At 40.4% G+C, this 25,104-nt stretch overlaps 1 protein-coding gene across 10 annotated transcripts in view; it reads right to left on the reverse strand.

The window, feature by feature from the left end:
• Window positions 1-25,104, reverse strand: part of ERG (ETS transcription factor ERG) — a 112,525-nt gene that overhangs the window by 30,864 nt on the left and 56,557 nt on the right. The window contains exon 1 of one of the 10 annotated variants that reach the window (XM_028727180.2): window positions 14,239-14,390. The exons of 8 other annotated variants lie outside the window; for them this stretch is intronic. In XM_028727180.2, the coding sequence (XP_028583013.1) occupies window positions 14,239-14,256 (18 nt within the window). In that variant the 5' untranslated portion in view covers window positions 14,257-14,390. Of the gene's footprint in view, window positions 1-13,212; window positions 14,084-14,238; window positions 14,391-25,104 lie in introns of those variants that run through there. One more of the 10 variants, XM_028727181.2, reaches the window with a different exon arrangement.

Below are 25,104 nucleotides of genomic sequence, written 5' to 3' on the forward strand. Positions count from 1 at the left end.
GATGTTCTTTGCCGATATGACACACATTTTGTATTGTTTCATGGCACACAAGCATTAAATATCCCAGAGGTAATCCACCCTTCTCTTAACGGCTGATGACAGGTCCAATGCCTGAGCAAAATCAGTTGAAGGAAAGGGAAGTCTTGTCGGAAATGAGATTAATCTTGTAATGAGTGTTCAGTCCTGATAACCCATCTGTGCAGAGAACTGCTTTAACTGGAGTGCAATTAACCTTCACCTGACAAGTTCTGCCCAACTGTTATAAACAACATTAAAGGCAACCCCAGTTTCTGCGTAGACTACGCAGTCACATTTCAATACCATGACTACTGCTATGTGCAACAGGTTACTAACAGTTAAGTCCCAGAGGGAAATTTAAAGTGATCCTGGGAATGTTTTCCAAATTATGGCTTGTATGTAACCAAACTTTTCTCAGAGTAGACCCATTGAAATTATTCATCATGCCCATTAATGGGGCTACTATGAGCATGACTAACAATGTGTATGACAAACTTCAACTCATTGTACTTTTAAAAAACCAGTCGGCTGATATAGTCAGGCATATATTGGTCATGAAAGTACTTACCACCAGTTTAAAGTGGGCTGAGGTTGTTATATACTTTCCTGGAACATACTTGAGGTTACCAACATGATCTTAAGCCCGGTGCATACTCCCTGCTGTACATGCATTGAGAATTACAAACATTTTGATATGACTCCAATCTCTATTTGTTGTGCTGTCTAAATAAATGCATCTTCATGATTTGATCTCAAACTAGTCGATTTTCTTTTCTTCTTTATTTAACAGCAAATTTCTATATTACTCTTCACCAAAAATGGTCACCAGATGTTGAACAAAAAATAATATAAGACCATAATGTATATTAAACAAAAGCATTAAAATAATTATTTTATATTACACAAAAACACCATAAAAATTGCTCAGCCCATCAGCCACTAAAAGTGAGTTATTTCTAACTTGAAAATAAAGAAGTTTAATGAAGAACCGCTTTCTAATTTGGTTTTATCCTCACCAAGTGCCAAATTTAGACACATTCAAGCTGAATTCCTTGTTCTGTGGTGCAGACATGTACACCAGACATGAGCACATTTAGTAACAAATATCGTGTTCACTTTACAGAATCCGAGTTTACTGCTTTTTTCCTAAGTTTAAATGTTTTTCATATTTCTTTCTCTCAGGAAAAAAATAATAAAAGTGGGTTGTAGCCAATGTTAGTCCTACTCTGAGTAAACCCAGTGTCATTAATGGGTCTAAATTAGTAATTTCCAATAATTTCTGTGGGTTTACTCTGAGCAGCACTAATATTGAGTTTAACATAATGTCTCTAAATACATTAATACCAAACTACAGAAGCAAAAAGCATTTTATAAACATAATCATATACAACATCAGTGAAAGATCAGTCATTGTACATTATTCTAGGCCCCCAAGTCTGTGGAAGTCTCTTCCTCAAGTAATACACATGGCTCTATTTTGGGGGACATTTAATAATTTTTTATTATTATTAGCTTTTAATTAATTGCTACTGTTTTTTATTAACTGTTCTAATCAATTCCCATTATTGTATTAATTACTGCTGCTCAGTTTTCAGGGGGTGTTATGTGGTTTTTAGTGGGATACTTTTCTATGTTTGTTTTTCCTTGGAAGGGCAGCGGTGCCCTAAAAGTTGGCTCTAAATCAGTTAATAATGATTTTTTAAAATTGCTATGGATCAACAAAAGTTTCCAGTTTTCTGCTCTAAATCTAAAGAAGTGAGAAGTTTATTTTGGACCTTTCTGAACAGCCTTTCAATGAATTACAAGATAATCGTAACTATGTCTACTCAAAAGTAAGTCCTGTTGAATTCATTGATGCTTACTCTCAGGTATGTGGGGTTAGGAATACAGCCTGATATTAGTGAAGAGGAAGTTCCAATTCAAAGAACTTCCTCTATTGGTACTCCCTGATCTGGTGAGCTATCAGAATAGGAAATGGAGGCAGGAAGTATCTGTCTACGGGCTCATTATCATCATAAGTGCTGTGGCAGCGTATTTATTGTTTATCACAGCAATAAACACACACACACATACACACATATACGGTATATACATATATATTCTCAAGAATGGCAAATTCCTATGAAGAACAGTATCTTGTTTACGACAAACCTTTACAGCATTGTTCAAATTCCATAGCATTGTTTGCTTTCTGTCTAATAAAAAGGGATGAGATGTTTCCATTCAGCATTCCAGTGACGGCCCATTGTTTAGAATGTTACTCAAGTGTCTTTTTTGCCCTTACTTTCACCCTCCTTCCCGTCCTCAATTTAAGGACTGTAATTAGGCACCAAATCTTCATGTTGCCTTTCTGTACCACTTTAAGACTCTGATCAGAATATTTCTGAGAGTGATAGAGCCTAGCTGTACATTCCAATTCTTGAAAAGCAGCAAAATGTAGTGAGCAACCAGACAAAACACTCAGTCAAAGATGGACGGAAAACCAAAGGAGAACGAAGGCAAACAACATAGGGAAGCAGGCACTGCTTGCTATTTTCCTACTTGGAATCCTGTGTCCACATGCGCATGAGTGAAGCAGGATCGAGCTTGCTGGCCTCTCTGCAAGCTCCATGTATTCCTCTGAACTGATGTGCAAACAAACTATGCGTGGATCAAAGTCTCTACAAAATGGAGGCGCCTGAATCACAGAGACCCTTGGCTCATACAACTTCCAGAGGCACAGCCGTATTAATTTGTTTTGCAGCAAAGTCAACAAACACTGAGGAAGCCTACTCTAGTCCCAAAAAATATGCCACAATAAGGTTTACTAAATGCACTACAAGACTTATCAGTATTTATGCTCAAACAGATTTATTATTATTATAATAAAATTTATATACCACCCTTCATCCAAAGATTAATGGGCAGTTTACAGTTCTGATAAATAACTCATTCCAAGGCCTAATACATAAATAGCAAAAACTAGACTGGATTATGTAATGTCTCAGGTTATGAATGAACAGTGGTACTTTGGTTCTCAAACGCCTTGGTACTAAAACAACTTGGAACCCAAACACTGCAAACCTGGAAGTAAGTATTCCAGTTTGCAAACTTTTTTCAGAAGTTGAATGTGCTCCGTTTCGAGTGTTACACTTTCGTTTTGAGTGCTATCTATTTTACATTTTTGTTTTTGCGGCTCTTTTTGTTTTGTTTTTGCGACTGTGTGGAACCTAGTTCCGCTACTCATTGATTGATTGTGTGACTGCAGTACATTGCTTATTGCTTTCAATTTATGGATCAATGGTCTTGTTAGATAGTAAAATTTATGTTAAAGTGCTGTTTTAGGGATTGTTTTTAAAAGTCTGGAATGGATTAATCCATTTTGCATTACTTTCTATGGGAAAGTGTGCCTTGGTTTTGGAACACTTTGGTTTTGGAATGGACGCCCGGAACGGATTAAGTTTGAGAACCAAGGCACCACTGTATCTAGACACCCCCTGTCCTTTGGAATTGCAGAAAGCAGGAAGTACCGTATTTTTCGCACCATAGGACGCACTTTTTCCCTCCTAAAAAGCAAGGGAAAATGTGTGTGCGTCCTATGGAGCAAATGCAGGCTTTCGCTGAAGCCTGGAGAGTGAGAGGGGTCGGTGCGCACCGACCCCTCTCGCTCTCCAGGCTTCAGGAAGCTATCCGCTAGCCGTGGGAGACCCAGCTCTCCCACGGCTAGCGGAGCGCTGCATTAATCCCGAAGCTTGGGGCGTGCGGAGCTCAGCGCGCCCCAAGCTTCTGGGTGCCGGAAAGGTCTCCGCTAGCCCTGGGAGAGCCCCGCGACGTCACGGGGCTCTCCCAGGGCTAGTGAAGCGCCGCGCTAATCCCGAAGCTTGGGGCGTGCGGAGCTCAGCGCGCCCCAAGCTTCTGGGCGCCAGCAAGGTCTCCGCTAGCGCCCAGAAGCTTGGGGCGCGCTGAGCTCCGCACGCCCCAAGCTTCAGGATTAGCGCTCCGCTAGCCGTGTCTAGGCTGCGGATAGCAGCCTGCTTCCCGGAGCGTCGGGCGCCCTGAAAGCAGAGCTCCAGGCACTTCGGGAACACATCCGCAGCGTGGGGAGCCTTGCAGGAATTCCCCACAGGGCTCCCCACGCTGCGGATAGCAGCCTGCTGCCTGGCGGGTGGGGCGCCCTGAAGCAGAGCGCCCCTCGCGCCAGGCATGCATCCGCAGAGTGGGGAGCCTTGCAGGAGTTCCCCACAAGGCTCCCCACGCTGCGGATAGCAGCCTGCTGCCTGGCGGGTGGGGCGCCCTGAAGCAGAGCGCCCCTCGCGCCAGGCAGACATCCGCAGAGTGGGGAGCCTTGCAGGAGTTCCCCACAAGGCTCCCCACGCTGCGGATAGCAGCCTGCTGCCTAGCGGGTGGGGCGCCCTGAAGCAGAGCGCCCCTCGCGCCAGGCATACATCTGCAGAGTGGGGAGCCTTGCAGGAGTTCCCCACAGGGCTCCCCACGCTGCGGATAGCAGCCTGCTGCCTGGCGGGTGGGGTGCCCTGAAGCAGAGCGCCCCGCCCGCCGGACAGACATCGGCCAGCTCCACAAGCTCGGGGGACAGCAGGGAGGCGCAGCGCCACTATCCCGCTGTTCCTCGACCTGGTTTGGTTTCCCTGACCTGCTTTTGGGGGGGAAATAAAGGGGAAAATTTTTTCCTTTATTTCCCCCCAAAAAAACTAGGTGCGTCCTATGGTCCGGTGCGTCCAATCGTGCGAAAAATACGGTAGATAAATTACTCAAGGCATTCTGGAAAACTGGCTAGGAATGGAAACATATTCCCCAGCACAAACACTGTAATGGGGTGCCCAAAGTTTTTGAGCCCATTTTGTATTGCCATGGACAGTTTAGCCATGCACACTCACTCTCCCAAACCAGAAATTAGGCTTGGAAAAAGTGTTTTTGCTTCTCCCCCCCCCCCAACAGGCATAATAAAGAGAGTACAACTAGTAAGAATTAACCATCTCTCCACAGATGCAAACTCCTGGAAGATCACCCCCCTCAAAGAGCCAGTAGAAGGCTTTCACAAGCCTAATTATAGCAAGGAGGGGTCGTACCTGGGAAGTGACATGTTACCTCTGCAGTTGGGACCCCGAGGTCACCCCTCCTCTGTTGCAATTGAGTTTCAACAAAGCTTTCCAACATAGCTAATGGAAGACTTCTTTCGAGCCTAATTTCAGCCAAGTGGGGGGACAGAAGGAAAGGGACTCTGTGGAAAGTCTGTTCAGGTGACTGTGCACCTGTGTGCACCACACTGGCAACTCATGTGCTATAAGAATAATTTATGCTGGTTTATCCGCTTCTGCCCTCAAATAATGTTGCCTTGTAACATTGCACTGGGTACAGCAGTACATATGTTCAATTCTGGGCAATTATTTACAGCTACCATTTGTACTGAGTCTTCATTAATGATGTTACTCTAAATGCATCTTTTCCTCTCACAACAGAGGCAGTTTTAGGGTAGTGCAACTGGTGTAGTCACACTGGGTGCTGCGCTACAAAGAGCACCAAAACAAGGCTGTAGAATGGAGCATCAGAGGTGAGGAGGAGTGCTGAATTTTAGCGTCACACAGGGCATCGTTGAAATTTGAGAGCCTGAAGTCCGCCACTGCTCACAAGTACACATGTTAAGCTGTCTTTATCGCTGCGTGACTGAATTGCTGTTAACCTTAAGCTATATAGTGTAGTACATACTTAAGTAGACCCAGATTTGCAGCTGGTCTATATTAAAGGGGAATAGGAAGTTTTGGCCTTCATCCTACCTTATGAATGCAATTTTTAAGAAACAAATTTGACCCTTTAAAACTATTACATTTCCCTTGGGGGATAGCGTTCAAATTCCATTTGTCTGAACATGCTTAATAACTCAATCAAGATGCACTTTTAATCAAATTAGTCTCATTAATCATGCTTCTTTTAGCACTGTTTCTTCAAGAGAATAGCTGTTTGTTTAACAACGTCTAGAAGTTTAAGAGAGGATCTAAGACAGCAAAGACATGGGAATGTAATCTTCTGAGTGCTGCTACCATGAAATCTACATGCACCTCAGTGTGGTTCATGAAAAAGCCCAATGAAATGGGGGTTACAGAACTGATGGGCAACAGCTACACTAGGGTGGATTGTTCACAGTATTGTGTGTTGCTAGCCATTGCCCTTAGATTTTTGACACAACACAGCACAATAGCTTGGAGAAAACAAAGGATGCAATTTGTCTGATTGGGAGAATAATGTGGCCAGAGATTTTTATGTCCTGCAGAATTAGAAAGGAGGGCACATAATTCTCTCATGGAAATAAGACATTGAACTAAGAATGTTTAAGATTGGCTGTACTGGGTCCTGGTTCTGTAGTAACAATTGTTACATATTTAACTTCCATCAATTTCCAATGCTGGGACCTTTCTGCAACTTTTGTTATATAAATGAACTTTTTTAGTGAAGTATTCAATAAAAAGTGAGAAAAAGCTTTCCAGTTTTGAAATAAAAGAGAGAAAAACAGCCAAGATGGAACAAAGGATTTATGCATCCTCGAAACGTTTAGAGTCTAATGGTTCAGAAAGAACTTTTGTTATGTTCACAAGTTTAGTGCTCCCTAGATATAATAAGTTATGGTTCTGCTCCCACCTTGTTATGTAGGAAGTGTAGACTATACACTTGCATATAAATTCTATTTTGAAAGTTTTTATGTTATCTATTATATGACAAGGAACAAGGAGGATATAAAAGAGTGTTTGTTAGTAAGGGGAGCCTGCTATGTTTTTAACATTCACTAGAATGCAATCCTTGCTACCTGGAGCTCAACTCATAGTAAGGAATTACCTTTCTTATTTTGGCATCTTCTATTGTCCAAGGCCAAAACTACATCAATGCACATAAATACTAGCAATGTGGATGAACAGCATTCTATAAGAATTGTTTACTGGAATTGCAAATTCATCTCTCTGGGTGAGATGGGAAGAGAAGACAATCCAGAGTAGGGTCACCCATGCATGAGCCCTTTTCTGCTTTCTCTTTCCTCCCCTAATACCAAACAGGCAACTTGCTTAAGCCCCAAACAGGGACCATTTGTTCCTGTGGAACAAAGAGGTCTGAATGACTCACAAAAGCAAGCCAAGGCATATGCTACATGTTCATGAGTCCATCTGTCTAATGGTGTCATTCTATCCTAAAGTCACACTAACTGAGCATGCAAATCTCCCTATGCTAACATAACTCAAAGTTATGATAGCATAGTGAAATTGTGATAGTGTAGTAGGGATCCCAATGTGGCCAATCATGCCATAGATCCAGCAGTATTGAGAAGCCAGCAAAGGATCACAGCACATACATGACTTTCTTTCTTTATTCCCCTGCCACCTCCCGCACTGGTGTCTAGAGAACATTGGTGACAGGGAGCTTTGGTTAAACAAGGTTAAGCACAATAACCAGAGAAACCAATGTAGATGAGTAATACTTGTGTTCTGAGCAAAGGCCTATTTCACCAATGTCTTGCTTTGGGCTTAGCTACTGTGAGAGCACAGTGCTGCTTTAGAATGCCCTTTGGACTGATCCAGCAGCAGCTCTTCCTATGTTCTTAACTCTTACAGGTTCTTGGCCTCAGAGGTTTACACACAATGCAAACATCAGTTGATTGTGAAAAACACAAAATACACAACAGAAATAAGAACAGAAACAAACCAATAACCTCACTCTTCCACAATACATTTAAAAGGGCATCAGATGTCAATCAGCCAAAGGCCTGGTTGAAGACATGCAGAATGAGAAAGCGCCTAGGTAGCAGTACCTTTCTCAAATATTCACTCACCAACCCCTAATAAGCATGTAGTCACAGGAACCATCTGTTGCAGCTGCTATCCACTGGCAATTGGTCAACTTTGCAGCACTAAGAGAGGCACAGGGTGTACCTCACCCACTAGACCACCAGCAAGTCTTCTAGCAGCAGGGACTAGTGGGAAACCATCTATTCCTATGTGGAACTGCCATATTTTTGTCCCAGCACAAGTCCTATGGAATAGAGAGCTCTTTCCGTAGCAGAAAAGTTGTACTCATGCCCAGCTGGAGAAGGTAGTGATGAGTAAAGCTTTGCCTGGTACTCTGCTGCCTGTTACACAGCTTTCAAAGGCATAGTAGCCCTGCTAGGGAAAAAGTAATCCACCACAATGCTTTAGGAATTCACTCCATCACAATGTTGCCTAATAAAATCGGGGCATGTTCTAGTTAAGTCTCTATAACAAATACAGACCCTTCCACTTGTCACTCACCTGAGCTGACCTCAAGATGAAACACTAAATAGTGGTGGGGCGGGGGGGGGGGGTAGTTTTCTACCAGGGGCTGTTGTGGGAATAGTTTGTTGTCTCTTTTAAGCTGTGCTGATTATATGCTGTTGCTGTTGCAAATTGCTTTGAGGATTTTTTTATTTTTACAACCAAGTATATAAATTTTGTGAAAGAAATAATAAAAATGTCATCTAGTACCGGTGGAGACTTGTTAAATTAGCTAGCTAGGTAGCAAAGAAGGAGAAACTTGCTCTAAAAATGGTTCTTGAGAGCACAATAAATGCCATCTTTACAAGTAAACAAACAAACAAACAAACAAACATTCAAATATATTTCCCCTCCCCCTAAAAATTCAGGTCTGGTTTATTAACAGAGAAAACAGCACGTCTAGCTACTGGAAAGCCACCCAGAGTGAGGAGGCAGGGCTGAAGTTCTCCTCTGTTCCATCCGATCTTCCTCCAGCATGCCAGATCGGGAGTTTGGATTCATCTGCTTGACTCTGTTCATCATTCATGTTTATTTGTAAGAGATTCAACATTGGATTGTAGTTTTGTACAATCCAACATTGGGATGTTTATAGTTTTTTTAGAAGTATTATTTTCCTCAACATTTTTAGAGCCCTTGCATTGCTTTTCAGACCCACGTCTCTTCCCTGATTGGTAAATTTAATCCTGTGTTTGCTAAATCTCATTGAATCTCACACACCTCTTAAAAAGCATTCTGGGTAAATATGACGCTATTGGAAAATAAACCAAGCACTAGGCATTTTTTATCGTCTGCTCTGTACTTGGAGACTCTCATTCGCCTGAAAGCCAAATATCTGGATCAAATTCATCCTTTGTCTAATCAAGAATAAGCCCTCTTAGGCTTTGTTATTGGGTGTTCAGCAAAGATAAGAGTGTAGAAGTGGAGATGAGCAGGCTAACTCTATTCCCCACCATCCCTATCCTCCTCACCTTCCAAGTCGTGGAATGCAGACCTTTGTACCAGGGATCATTTTGTGTCCATGGAGGCTCACTACATGTTCTGGGACCCTGATTTCCCAGATTTTTGGAATGTGGAGTGCCTTGTCCAATACAACCCCCCCCCCCCCCCCCCGCTGCACATAGTCTCCTTCCAAAGTGGAGAGGCAATGAGAACAGCGATCTAGAGCTGGGGCATTCATCCCCACTTCCTCCCCTCATGTGCTTATGGAACACTGGCTAAGAGTGCCTTAAAAAGAGTTAAGATTTAGTACGCTATAAAGAAAATTCATTCCTGCTACATACATAAAGTGCAGTGCAGGATTTACGTATAAGCTAAACAAGCTGTAGCTTAGGGCCCCACTCTCTTGGGGGCCCCCAAAAAATTTAAAGGATTTTTTTTTAAGTTAGAGCTTAATAATTATTTCACTATTCATATACTACTTCTTAATTGTATTTCACTATTAATATACTTCTTCTTAATTGTAGCAGTGACAATTTGTTGTTGACAAAGGACAGCTGGACATATAAAGGGCCCCATTACCTTCAGTAGCTTAGGGCCTCATCAAACCTAAATCCGGCCCTGATTCAAGTGGATTATTGATTGCTTTTTTTTTATCTCTAAGCGAAAAACAATTATGGTCCTGATACTCATTTTTTTTTTAAAAAGAACTCAGGACCATACTATGGATTGCCACAGTGTCAAAGCAAATTGTTAAACTAAATGAAACAAAATTCTTATTATACTTATTTGGATCACAAAGGCTCATTAGTTCCAGGGTGTCCAAAACCTTACCAAGTGGTACAGTACAGAGAACATTAAAAAGACATGCCTCTTAACCATGTGCCTCAGTCCCATATATTTCAATGACACTTAAGCTTTACTAGCTATTTCTCCATTGTGTTCATGCATTTTAATTGGACTGCCATTTACCAGATGAGAGTTAAGGATATGCATAAACTGTCTGATGAGCTACACAGCAAAGGAGTGAAAACCTTTTATTCCGCTTTCCATGCAAACGGTCTACAATGATGTTAGCAAAGATAAGGGATGAGAAACCAAAAGAATTGCATACTGCTGACTTCTATTGCATTGTAATCAAACCTACCTTCTCATAGAAATGTTTTCCATTCACTGAATGGGCTGATTTTCCTTAATTGAATTAGCTATATAATCTAAGAAATAAAGGACATTCTTTTTTATACTAGAAATAAACAAATGTTGCTATTGTAATTGAGATTGAATTACATAAACTGATATTGTCAGCAAAGGAATTATGCAGAAATCAAATTAGATAACTCTAGCGACTATTGAAACCTCAAACATTACTATTCTAATTACATAGACATTTTATCTCAAATAGCAGAGCATCCTAACTAACCACAAAAAAGGAAACTAGCAATTAAAAGCTGGCTATTTACATGGTCCAAGGTAGACTGGGTAGCTTAAACTGAAACAGCTAGCCACAAGTGTATGCAGTATGCCATTTCAGAAAATGCAGTATTCATTAAAATATGTTTTATTACAAAACTGTAAATGCATCTGCCAAGGGAAGAAAGGTAGCACAGCCTGCTGATGGAAAACAAATCCAGTTGAAGGCAGGCATTTATTTTTTTTAAACCTTTATCCCACCATTTTTGAATAAAGAAAAAGAAACATCAGGAGAATTATTTTTACTCTAATCAGCTAGCAATATTGACTTCAATGCTAAATGAAAATGAAAGCTCGATGTGTATTACTTTCTGTTCCTTTTACAGATTACAAGGTGTCTACAGTCACTGGGTTTATATATGCCATCTGTACACTATACTAATCTTCTGCTTGCAATTAGTTTTAGAATAACAAAAGGGCCTGTAAGTTTCCCAGTTTGATAACCAAACAAAAACTCCCCCGTTTGTACCAACATTTTAAATTGGCTTGTAAAGATGGCAATGAGAACACCCAATTGATCTAAATAAGGATACGGGAATAAGATATAATAAATGGAATAGGGGTACAATCCATGCATCATACTGAATTATGGCAAAACATCCCCGCCAAAAAACTATTATCATTTCATAATCATCTGCCACAAAGCAGTTTGCACCCTTATCAAAAGCAACTGGGGTTAATATTCTTCAAAAACACAAAATACATATGACTCCCACTCCAGGCTTTATGGCTGTAGTGATTATGTTAGCAAGACTGCCGTTTGCAAACTGTTTGCAAAAAGTCTGGTGGAAATGGATGAAACTACTCCAGGATCCATGGTTCAGCACTTAATTTATTTTATGCGTATATGACAAAGTCTAGTTGCACATATTTAAAGCATGATGTATCTGCTTGTATGCCTATATAAATTGATGTCAATATTGACTAATAAAGCCAATGTTTATTATTTTTATGTCATATTGGCACTGTAGTACCTAGGACTACATAGAGCATTAGGTGCTGAAATGGGCTTTTTAAAATGCCTATTAAGCAATACCATGACACACGCTGATTTTGTTTTTGAGGTAAGATTAGTGTAAATAGAGGCCACTTGCACAGTGGTATTAATTGGGATACCCATACTTTTTGGGACACAGATCAAATTGTATTTTTAAAATGCAAATGGACTAGAATTCTCATCTTTTCTTAGAAGCAACAATCATCAGGTGATCTTGCAAAACAACAACCACACAACAATGCCTATAAACTGAGAATATAGCTTATTATACTTCTTACAGTACAGATTAGGGACGCGGGTGGCGCTGTGGGTAAAACCTCAGTGCCTAGGACTTGCCGATCGCATGGTCGGCGGTTCGAATCCCCGCGGCGGGGTGCGCTCCCGTTGCTCGGTCCCAGCGCCTGCCAACCTAGCAGTTCGAAAGCACCCTCGGGTGCAAGTAGATAAATAGGGACCGCTTACCAGCGGGAAGGTAAACGGCGTTTCCGTGTGCTGCACTGGCTCGCCAGATGCAGCTTGTCACGCTGGCCACGTGACCCGGAAGTGTCTGCGGACAGCGCTGGCTCCCGGCCTATAGAGTGAGATGGGCGCACAACCCTAGAGTCTGGCAAGACTGGCCCGTACGGGCAGGGGTACCTTTACCTTTACCTTTACAGTACAGATTAATTTTGAACCCACAGAAATACATTCAATTTTCCTCATAGTCCCATCACCATCAGTAAAACCAAAACACACAAATGTGTGTAATTTTATATGCAATTTCAGCTGTAAATAAAATGTTTACTGAGGAATTAAGAATTTTTCCTCTCTAAGGTATCAAACTCCAAAGTTTTGTGAAAGAAAGAAAGAAAGAAAGGGAACAATGTGACAGTACACTTGCAGAAGTACTGACTAATAAAATGCCAACTGCACTGTTAGATTAATTGTTAACATGTTTAGTCCTATATAGTACTAACAGGGGCTAGCGAGAGCAAATTGAATGCCAAAAGACATGTAAGTATGTCATCAACATTAAACACAATACTCACTAGTGTATTGTGGTTGGTTTTTTTAAAGCAACAACAATGTAGAGACAGTAAACAGACTTGACAAGCTATTTTTAGTTTAAACAAGATCCCATCTGTAGCTAGTTGTTTGTCTTGACATGATCAAACTATGCATCTGTAAATCTAATCCTAAAAGACTTAAGATCTTCATTTCAAGCTTGATGCTCACAACAAGGTTGATATGGTTGAATTTTTCATCTTTTGCTATATGGGTTCTTCACATTTAATTTTCAATGCATCAATGCAAAGCAAATTTGAATTTTGATCTCTATGCAGAATCATAAAAACATGCCTGACTAGAAAAGAGAGAAGAGCGTTTTCAAACCCCACAATTAATATTATCTCCATGAAAGTATTTTCAGTACTTGGGGATACAAAACATTTAATAATTAATAACAAATCAAGTAAAACAGTCATTATTGTGAAACCAAACACCAGTTTAAATTACTAAAGCTGTAGCCCTAGCCCCACTTACCTGGGAGTAAAACTCCATTGAATTCAGAAGGAGTGTGTAGGCATGGTTAGGATTGTGCTGTTTATTCTGGTTTGGTTGCTAATATATTATGTAAAGCCTCAGAAAAGTATAAAGTAAGTTAATGCTGTGAATGAAATAGTGGATCTCTGTATGTAGACATATAAAGAGAGTTCATCAATATAAATCCTATATCATTGTCATCAGGCTGTTAATTACACAGGGCTTGTTTCTTCCGCAATTAGCTTATTGTCAAATATGTAGTATGAGCTACAAAACTTCTTACTACAGAAGCACAAACTGCTTATTTATATGTACAACAAAATAACTGAAACCTCCACAAAACTGTCACCTTGCACAATTTGTTCTAAAGTAGCTAAGAATAATGCTCAGGCTGAAGTCATAAACCTCGACAAATTTTTATTACCTTCAAATTAAAAACAACAACAACCAAAAAGGCATTCTAAAAAGTTAACTAAATTGCTATCATTATTTCAGTGACATTTGACAAAGCTGCTGAATATTAGATGTCTATAAAACAAAATCAACAATACCCAAACGGGAGCAAAATTTAAATTTCTATTTAAATATGTTTGCTTCCATATAAATAAAGGAAATGTTTAAAAGCACCTGAAAACATATCACTTAATTTCTCAACAATTACTCCCCCATCCCCTTACAGCAGTCCAAGGTCGAAATCAGATGCATATCCAAAATTTGTTTTAAAAACGAAGACAACAAGAAAATTCAGAAGCTCTTCCCACAATAGGGCTTCACAAGTATAATCCAGAGCACGGAATGGTGAATTTAAAAAAAACACCCAAGTTTTTCTGAGTTTCAAGTTTTTAAGGCTTGTGGACAGGGAGTAGGAAAAAGGAAATTTACTAGGCAGTACAAAGGAAATCTACTTGTCCTCTATTGTGGCTGCGGGGGTGTTGCCCAATTCTACCTTACTGGTGTTTAGAAAGGAAATTAAAAAAAAAAAAACAATTCTGAAAAAGTCTAATAAAAAGGCATTCACTTTCTTACCTTAATAGTACTCGCCATAATGTGATCTAGGTTATTGATCGCTAATAATTACCAATAATAATTATTGCTTCACTCTGACCAGAAAGGAGTTTTGATGAAGTTATTTAGAGCGGATGAGATTGTGCTAACTCTGGGAAATGAAGTCAGCCAGTGGCAGGAAGAGGTTTCTATTGGTCCTGGCTACTGCAGTTTGAAGAAACAGGATATTTGGGAGCTAAGAGATAAGAGGTCCTAAAACAATGTTGTTTTTCTTGACGATATGCAGCTACAAGATTTTTTTTTTTTTTATAAATGTCAATTGGCTATGACAGTGTCAGCAGGTGTGATATGATGTGCAGTAAATATGGTGTGCCACACTGAAGCAGGATGCAGATGTCGCATGAACTGGGCCAAATTTGATATGGGGCTCCCCAGGGCATTAAAGATTTAGGGCCAAATTTAGGTTCGGGGTAAATTGCTGCAACCCTACTAATGTCAGAGAATGGAAGCATACCAACAACACCAAACTTTTCTGTTACATAAGAAAGTGCCTTCATACCAGGTCAAACTGTCTGTCCATCTTGTCCAAATGGCAGCAGCTCTTCAGAGTCGCTGCTACCAAATTCTTTTAATTTCAGATGCGATGGATGGAACCTGGGACCTGTTTTGTGCAAAGCATGCCCTTTACCACTGTGACCCTTTCCCTTGAAAAGGGAAAGAATGGAAGTCCACGTATGGGAGAATTTGAACTCACTACAGCCTCTGCTTTCAGCTCACCCTGAAGCAGCTCCCTTTGGCCGCCGTAGTGGTGAACTCAATACCTATTGTCTGTTTATAGCCTTCCAGATCTGTTTTAATGGGCTTATTTTCAATAAAGCTGGACTCATGTCAGGAAAATGTATGAATGGGGATGGGGTGGGGCAATGTTACAGAAGGGAAATTGTACTAACCATTCAAATGCTTATGTACCATAGTTGGACACCTTGATTGTGTCCCAGTGTTTGATGAATAGCAGCGCTGTGCACTGGATCTTCTGTCTCGCATGCATCATCATAATCAAACTTTCCCATGAGGCAGGGGGGGGGGGGAGAATGCTGGCTCCACCTCTCTCACACATTACTCACTTTGTGTCTGATTCAGGGAGCCTAAATGTATCCTGAATGCCAGACACTTGTGTCAGTACAAGCTGTGCATGTTTGCTCCCACTTCTGCATCATCAAAAAGAAAAAGAGGAAATGTATCACCTCACCAAAATAGAAACTACAGGTTTGCATATGCTAATCTATCTACGCAGATGTTAATGGGTAGCTTCAGGGCTTTCTTGCGTGTCTTTATCTTTAAGCCAGACTTGTACCAAACAGCCCTTCAAATAGAGGATCTCTTCAAATAGAGGACTGCCATCTATAAAGTGGGACACATGGCCACCATAGGCAGCTACAATGGAGCTGTCCTCACAGTGAAACGTATAACAGAATTCTTTCCGTGTGAAAATAATGCTCCACACTGAGATATTAACATAGGTACAAGCTGTGTATTCTAGATAGAAGAAACTTAATTTTGCTTGCCTTTTCCTTCATTAGCATGAACATGGCATTGGAGACTGAGGCGCAGTGAGCCTAAGGTTGCTGGACCTGAGATGCAGGAAGCAGTAAAAAAATGATGAGACCGCACCTTGGGATTGAAATGTCCGCAACTTTATTGATTACAGATGTCAGTAGGCTTTGGCATAGGCATTGGGTATGCATCCTGCATCAACCAGTCCGATTGCTGGCTGGATATTTCATCAGGGTCAATCCTGGGTTATGGATCCCTCCATTACACACATCAAATATGCCCTTTTAAAATGTGGCTCTTGGGGGGGGGGGGTTATTAGGTTGTTGGTTTTTATTTTGATTATATATATAGTGGGTTTTATGTTGATCTTTTTTTGTGAACTGCCCTGAGACCTCTGGGTATAGGGCAGTATATAAATTCAATTAATAAATTATTATTATTATTATTATTATTATTATTATTATTATTATTATTAACAGGGCAATCCCTCCAGTATGCCATTTGGGGAGTTCTGTGGGTTAAACCACAGAGCCTAGGACTTGCCGATCAGAAGGTCGGCGGTTCGAATCCCCACAATGGGGTGAATCCCCATTGCTCGGTCCCTGCTCCTGCCAACCTAGCAGTTTGAAAGCACGTCAAAATGCAAGCAGATAAATAGGTACTGCTCTGGCAGGAAGGTAAACGGCGTTTCCGTGTGCTGCTCTGGTTCGCCAGAAGAGGCTTAGTCATGCTGGCCACATGACCCGGAAGTTGTACGCCGGCTCCCTCGGCCAATAAAGCGAGATGAGCGCTGCAACCCCAGAGTCAGCCACGACTGGACCTAACGGTCAGGGGTCCCTTTACCTTTACCTATGGCCCATTAGCGCCTGTCTGGGCATTCAGACAGACACCTTCCCCCTGGACCCCTTTACTGGGGTGCCCTGATACTTTGATTACCAATAGTGGGGTAGGGCTCCTTTCCAACTACCTCGCTTAGACAAAGGGCCCAACTCAATGCCTTTTTTTCCCCACTAGCAAGTTGTGACAGTTGCTATAAAGTGGTAGGTAAATCCCCATGCATGCAGGCAAATTCTTCCCTGGCCCCGAATACAGTGACTAAGTAACTCCACAGCAAGGTCACGTGCATACAGTGCCTGCTTACCTTCAGGCAGGGCCAAAACATACAGGGTGGGGCAGGTGGGACTCTGCTGCTGAATGCAAGTGCAGCAGGTTTAAATAAGTTGGAGGCAGACCTGAGCGAAGCCAGACTTCACCCATGGTAGCCTTCCTTCATAGTAGCCTCTATAGTTTATTGAGAATCCATTTGCTGCTTTGCATGGAAATGGTGCTAAAGAATTAGAATGACAAAATAACCCATGTTTTAAGGCAACACAAAAAAGAGTTTAAGTAAAGAAAAGTGTATACAATGTATGCATTATCTGTCAAACTATTTGGAATGGAGACAAGCATTTAGATTTTTTTAAAAAAAATATGTCAGTCCCAAATATTTGAAATTCATACATATTTTGTATTTTAGATCATGCTTCTTATATAAGAAGTTTTAAAACTTCCTGTTTTCTTCTTTTTTCTTTTTAACAGATTCTGAGCTTCACCAAATTAGATAACTCAAAGAAGTCAAAAGTAAACATTACCGATTTTTTATAAAAATCAAGAAAACTGTAACCAGTTAAAAGGTAGTAGAATAACTGTTTTCACTGTGATGAGTAAGAAAGTGGAAGAATGAGGAACAATGTTATTTCTTGGAGTTTGTTTATTTTCCACCCTTTTCATCTCTAAACAATGGGTAAGAAAACCCAGTTCAAAACATTGTACAATACTTGACCTGAGACAATTTCACCAAACTCAAAAGAAACATTTTGTGCTCTAAAGATAAAACATTAAAAGTCCATTCCAGTTTTGTAGATGAAGATTATCTAACATAATATTTACAACAACAAAAACATGCATTCTTACTCTTCAATCTCAAATTGAACTCCATCTCCTCATTGTTTTAGATACAGAGTAACACAGAATTCCTAAGGGGTTTGTTTAAATATTGTTTAATATTTTAAAAGTATCTACTGTTGAATTGCATTTATTTTCTCAGGATATGTAACCGCCCTTCCACTTCTAAATAAAGTATCTGACACAGCTAATATAACTGTTTTTGTTTGTTTTTTTAGAATTGAATATTTTAAAGCACAAAACAAAAAAAGCATATTTTTAAAAACCAGAAAAAAAGACAGAGAGTTGTAGCCAATTGCTGTCCCTCCACTGATGCAATGGAATGACGACAGATGTGAGCTTCACATCTTTGGGAATCCTCCAGAATAATGGTGGTGGGGTGCTGCACAAGAGAGGGGGGAAATCACAAAAAATCCTTTAAAATTGCCTTGATCCATTGAATCCTGCTCCCCATTCCTATGTTTCTTCATTGAACCACCACATGAGCTCTTTTCTCTGCGTACAGTTCTAATTGCTTCACCTCCAAAATGATATTGTAGAGTTGGAAAAGGTATAGAAAAGGGGAAACCCAAATGAGTAAGTGTTGAAGCATTTGGGACTAGAGTAAAGACAAGTTGGGTGTGTGGGTTTGATAGAGGTGTATAAAATGATGCTGAGCGGGTTGTCAGGAGGAAGTCTCTCCTCAGTACTGTTGGATATCCCAAGCACAGAGGAGAATCTTCCCGACATTACTTCACCACCACTTCCCATTATTGATGCATCCCCCACCTCTAGGGAGTTATCTCAGGTGAGACTGGACAGTGAGCCAGCCATATCAACTCTATCTACCCTTGTCTCCAAGGGTGCAATGCTGGCTGTGCCAGTGCAAGCAAATCCAGCTTTCTCACTGGGCTTGATTGCCCAGTCCAAAGCTCGGGACACCAACTGCACAAATGACTTTGACTGTCCTGGTCTTCAGAAGGAGAGTTCAGGGGGCATGTCAGCTGTTAGGATAATGTCTGGGCTTGTACCTTGTATCTTGGAGCTCTGACATAACTGCTGATTGCATACATTGTAACCTATGTTTGGGCAAATTAGTGACTTCTGGAATAATGATTTTGGCAATAATCCAGCCAATAGTCCAACTAATTAATAATAATAGTAATGATGGTGGTGGTGCAATCACGAATGGGAGTCAGGACACTTAGGAGAAATGTGCACTAAAATGCTGGTGAATTTTCATGAGGATTTTCTTTTTAAAAAATGAATTACAAATGGCTGCTGAAATGTGGAGAACTGAATTTAAGACTGGAAACATGAGAAATGGAGAGAACCAAAATTGACAGATCCTTCCATCCCTATGTGAAGGTTAGATAGTACCAGGTTTTTATTAACCATTTGTTCTTATTTGCTTGTGACAATTAGCATTTGTCCTCATTTGCTTGAAGGGTTATTTCTTAACCGCAAAAAGTCAACTTACTTTAAAGTAATTTGTGTTAGTGTTACAGAGTGCTTTAATCCACTTTAGTTGTTTATGCCTAAAATTCTGGTATGCACCTGAATCCCTCTTACAAAACATGGTCTGTTTTTAACCTATTCTACATTATTTTAATTTTGTACTTAACACTTTCTAATCAAGTTTCAAGCCCAGCCAGGAAACTGAGATGTCTTTTCCTTTCTTTTTATGATTATGTTTCAGAGATTAAACTTTTTTTTAAAAAAAAAAAAAGTACAGCAGTTATACATTCAGTTTTAAAGAGCAAAGTGTTATTCTTTTAAAAATAAGACTGTAAATGTTTATGCTTTCAAAGTTCCATTTATAAATGGCTTTAAGCAATTAGTGACAGATTGCTAAAGGGAAAATACATGTTTAGATTCAAATGTTTCCAGGAGATGTGGAGACCCCTGGGGACAATTTAGGTTTTTTTTTATTTAAAAAAATTAAAACTTTTTTTTGAGATTTTTTCTTAGGATGTATTAATTTTATGTCAATAAAAGCATACATTTATAATACTTTACCAGAATACAAGTGACCAACTATATATGGGGGTTAAATACAGCAAAAATGAAACAAAACAAAAGCAGTGTATATATTACAAGTTCTACTGGGCTTTTTACATATCTGTCGAGCTAAATATGTGTAGGGTAATTGCATCCTTGCCCTGGTAGGTGCATTATGTGACCCAGAAGAGCAGCAAAGGAACAGAAAGGACACTGAGTGTTGGGATGAAATCAGGCCAAATTTTATTGACTGTAGCAGGCAGGGTAGAAGTTAGCATGGCAGTAGGGCCAGGATCACTTCATGATTCCACTGCCCAATGCTGGTAGAATGGAATCTGCAGGGTTGGACCAAGTCCAACCCGCTTCATGAGAGTTGGCCTCTTTGCATACTTTGGATACTGTCTTGTAGTTAGACCCCATCATCCCTGACCACTGGTCCTGTTAGCTAGGGGCGATGGGAGTTGTAGTCCCAAAACATTTGGAGGGCCGAGTTTGAGGATACCTGAGTTAGATCATTCTTTTCCTCAAGCTTATTCCCCAAACATGTCAGATTCTTCTGCCACTTAAACACTTGATGGTTTCTAGACAGTTTTAAGGTCTGGTATAGATGTTCTCACAAGCACAGTCATATTCCAGGTTGTCCCTGAGGGTTTATTGTTAATATAAGGTAACCTTTTCCTACTCCTCCCTCTGTAGCATTTCCACAGAGGAGTAATCCTCATTTCAAAATTGTACGGTCCACCCCCCACATCTCTGTGGAAAGATGACAAAGTTGATGGGGGTTGGTTTAGTCCAGTGTTCTTCAACGCTGGTTCCCCAGATGTTGTTGGATTACAACCCCCATCATCTACTTTAGCCAATGGTCAGAGATTACAAGGTCCTGTGTAGTCTAACAGCATCTGGTAACCCCAAGCTGAAAATGCTGCCTAAGAAGAGTTCAAGTGAAGTTTAATTAAACAGTAAAAACTACTGTTAAGCTCTACTAATAACTAATTGAAGCTATATTATGTTAGTTAAAGTAAATTTAACATTACTAGTTTTGGAAAGAAGTCAGGGTTAATCCTTCAGTTTACAGAATACAACTACACTGTATTCAAGTAAAAGGATCTCTATTTTCATAATGCTACTTTTGTGAATTATCATGGTTATTAATCCTCTGCCCTTTTCTTTGATTCTAAAGAAATGGCCTTTTTTTAAACAGAAAAGTACTGTATCAGAATTTATAATTAGCTGTGATACGAAAGAAATAAAATTTAAAAAGAACTTTCTTCTAGTTATCTTCATAAATAAGTTTGAATAAGTTTAAAATCTGAGCAATGGAACCATTTAAATGTGTCTGTTTCAAGGTAATTTCAGGTGTGCTTACTTACAAGTAAATATGATTAGCTTCACAGTCTGTATATCATAATAGTGAAGAAAGATGGCAAGTATTTTCAAATGGAAATTGTCCGAATCTGAGCCAATTTGAAATCTGCAGAGCTGAATGTGAATATGTGTTTTAGTCACTAGATGGTGCTCAGTGTTCTTCTAAAATGAAAGATTTAGTTGAAGTGATTAGGCCACTGGAGCAGGCTGAGAATATAAATTCTCCCTTATTTCACAACAGCATTTGACTCCATTGTTTGCCCTCAGCTTGCTCTGCTAAACTAAATATTGCCTTCCATCCACCCAGTCAACCTGTACGGGCTTCTTCCAACATATCTCCTAGCCCCCTCTGGATCAATTAATTTCCTGTATGCATTTTCAGAACAGCAAAGGCTGCCTTACACAGATCATAGATCCATCTTGCTCAGTGTTGTCACTACAGGGTCTCAGACAAGACTCTTTCCCAGCCATATCTAAATATTGTGGGGGAGTGAATATGGGACCTTCTATATGCAAATGGCAGGCTCTATCATTTTTCCCATGCTCTTTAGACACCCTGCAAAGAAGTTTTGGGTCAGCACCCCTATCCTTTTTTTGTCTTTCACTTCAAGCACACACATCCTTCCATGCTAGACTCCTTCCACCAATCCATGACCAAGTCCCCTTTAATCTTTTATGGAAGTTAGTGATACTGTTTGAGTATCAAACAGTAATTTAATACTAAAACTAATACTAATAATTTTATCATTTATACCCTACCCATCTTGGCTGGGTTTGCCTGTTTCATATTTGTGTGGTTTACATATTGGGTCATGTATATATTTACAGATAAGTAACACCTTAATGAATTCGATTTATTTTGCTTCCACGTTTGCATAAGATTATAGCTTTAATCTGCAAATTTGGAGGGCAGGAATAACCACATTTATTTTGAAACAAGCTAAATTCTTTATAGGAGCAGACAGACGTCTAATACTGGGATAGTATACAGTTTGTACTTCTTAGTGACTGAAAACATGAAACAGATGTGAAATATTTGAATATAGATCCTAGTGAACCAGAAAGGCTGGGACTAATCCAGATCATTCATAATAATTCAAAGCTGTCACCCTTTGGCCACCATGATTCTCTCTCCCCCTCACACGTGCTGTGGAACTTATGCAATGAACATGCAGATCCAATTTTCTTTCCTACAAGTATGCTTAGCAGTGCTCTTTCCAAACACAAATAGTTAAAAACTATTTTCTGTCACAACAACCTGTTCTGATGCTGAAGCAACAAAAAACAGCTCTACCTTTGACTTATTTGAACAGGAGACCACACACTGGCACCAAACTTCGTAGCATTTGCACCTAGTAATCTTGATGGAAAATGAAGTCATAGCAAATCTGCTTATTTGATTCCAATAAATAAAAGTAGACCATTTTGGCCCAAGGCTGGTTTTATAGCGTCCAATCCATTTGGTCATATTCAGCACTCTACTCAACACCAGCTCACCAACAAACGGTTTTCGTAATGAAGCATTCTAACAAATGTTTCACCACGAGTGAAACAGCAATCCTGATTATTTCATCACAAATTCTGACACACACATACAAAATATTCACATTACTTGACCTAAATTTGAGCTGCTTGAAGGCTTATTTCTGCTCCTTCTCAACTTGACTCTCCAAAGGAGTGTATATTCCAGGCAACACACTTACATACTGTCCACTCTGTGAAATACTGAGCTAGCTTTAGAAAACAATTACTTTGCAGTAAAGTGAAACTACATTTTCAAGTACCACTTTGAAGCAGTACCCTAATTATTACAGTCCAGCAAGGGGCTTCTGCAGCTGGTTCCTATTTGCAGCTTAAAGGTGAAGAGCCATGAATGCAAGCTGTTCTCCAGTCCCCTCCCCCCAGACACAGACCAAAAGCCCTAGCAGTACGCACTAAGTGGAGCAAAGCCTACATTAGAAGGGGGGGGGGAAATAGTTTCCCCATACCCCTTTTATTTAGGTCCCCCCCCTCCTTTTACTCAGATTTCATTATTTGTTTCAGATCTGTCACATCTCCCAATGGCTTCATATGCTGTGATCCAAAAATCATTTATATCTACCATGGAATACAGAGAAGCTTCCACAACACAAAGCAGTTTGATGTACTTGGCAAGTCTGTTTGGCCACTGATCATCCGCAAGTTCATTATAACAGGCTTCTGCAAAACAGTAGGCACACAGGATTTGCCTAGCACAACTTGCTACAAGGTTCTACACTTCTTATGCTTCCTCTCCATCCAGTTCTAAGCAGTGTGTGATTTGTAAAAGATGCCTACTATGCCAAATGCCAGAGCAAAATCAGTGTACTGCCATAGTTTATTGTGTTTATTATTAGCACTGTAATCAGAATGCCCATTCTTATTCATTTGGTTTGAATCTCTACTATGTCATACATGGCAGGTGGCCATCCAACCTCTGCTTAAAAAGCTACAAGGAAGGAGACTCCACCACCTCTTGTGAGAGCCCGTTCCACTGTCAAACAGCTCTTACTGCTGAAAAGTTTTTCCTGATGTTTAGTCGGAATCTCCTTTCATGTAAGTTGAATCCATTGGTTTGGATCCTACCATCCAGAGCAGGAGAAAAGAAGCCTGCTCCATCATCCATGCGACTGCCCTTTAGATATTTTAAGGAGGCTATCATATCTCCTCTCAGTCTCCTCTTATCTAAATATATTCCAACTCCCTCAACTTATCCTCTTAAGGCTTGGTTTCCAGATGCTTGGTCATCATGGTCACCCTCCTCTGCACATGTACCAGCTTGTCAGTATCCTTCTTAAATTGTGGTGCCCAGAACTAGACACAGTACTCCAGCCAGGTGTGGTTTGACCAAGGCAAAATAGAGCAGTATTATGACTTCCCTTGATTGGGACTCCATACTTCTGTTGATGCTGTAACACTTCTTAGGCACAGGGCAATGGAAGGAGGATTAAGAAAAACAGTTCATAAATTACACAGTGAATGCAAATGGCCCAGTCTTGAAAGTTTCTTCACTGATAAATAAGTGCTTGTGTACGATAAGTGTGGCACCATCCTATTGCCATAATCTGCAGTATTGCACTGGCCCTGAAAAGACCTAGGATCTGGGAGACCGGGTTTCAAATCTTTACTTGGACATAAAGCTCACTGGGTCACTTCAGGTCAGTCACTCATTCTCAGCCTGGCCTACCTCACAGGGTTATTGTGATGATAAAATGGGGGGGGGGGGAGCTGAGTGTGTATGTCGCCTTGTATTCCTTGGAGGAAAGGTGGGATATGCATGCCAAAAAATAAAACTAAATAAATAAATGGTGGTAAAGAGGTGAGCATGTGACTCTTAGGTCATATCCTATCATTATGCTCTGGGGAAAACTTTCAATCTTGTATGCATTTTGTGCTTCTGTGCATCCTCTCTCATTCTGTGGGTATAAAGTGTGAAATTTGAACATGGCACGTTTTGCATTGTAAAAGATAGCGAGAGTGAGAAGCATCGTGTCTGAACTGAGGAAATTGTGTGTTTGCCATCCACTTGCAGAGTTGCAATAAAAAAGTTGGCCCTCTGTCATTTTCACTGACTCTTCTGTTATGCAAATCATAAATAGCAGATTTTTAAAATTATGCATCAGTTTCTCTTGCAGTCCAGTTCTTTCTATCAGGTCCCTTCAGCTGCAGAGGAATAAACAGGATGCTGCATTCCTGTGCACCCAGAGTACAATTCTTTGTTGCGGAGCTTCAACAGAGTCCCTTACCACCTCATTTCTTTTAAAAACCACAAGAGCAGCACTGCTGTGCCAGCTCAGATACTCTGGGGCTACCTGGATGGACAGAGGAGGGAGTTCCAGTACAGCAGAACTCATGATGCCTTCCATACCAGGGGTGTGTCAGGTGTTGAGTTCCAGCACAAGAATGAGGAGACAAGCAACACCTTGTGGCTGCCAGCATCTCTATGCTCTCCACTATGAGCACCAAGTCAGGGTGGCGGCAGCAGCAGCAGCAGCAGCAGCTCAGAAGTAGGTTTTAAGAGCTATG

The sequence above is a fragment of the Podarcis muralis genome, chromosome 4 (genome assembly GCF_964188315.1).
Source record: "Podarcis muralis chromosome 4, rPodMur119.hap1.1, whole genome shotgun sequence".
Lineage (NCBI taxonomy): Eukaryota > Metazoa > Chordata > Lepidosauria > Squamata > Lacertidae > Podarcis > Podarcis muralis.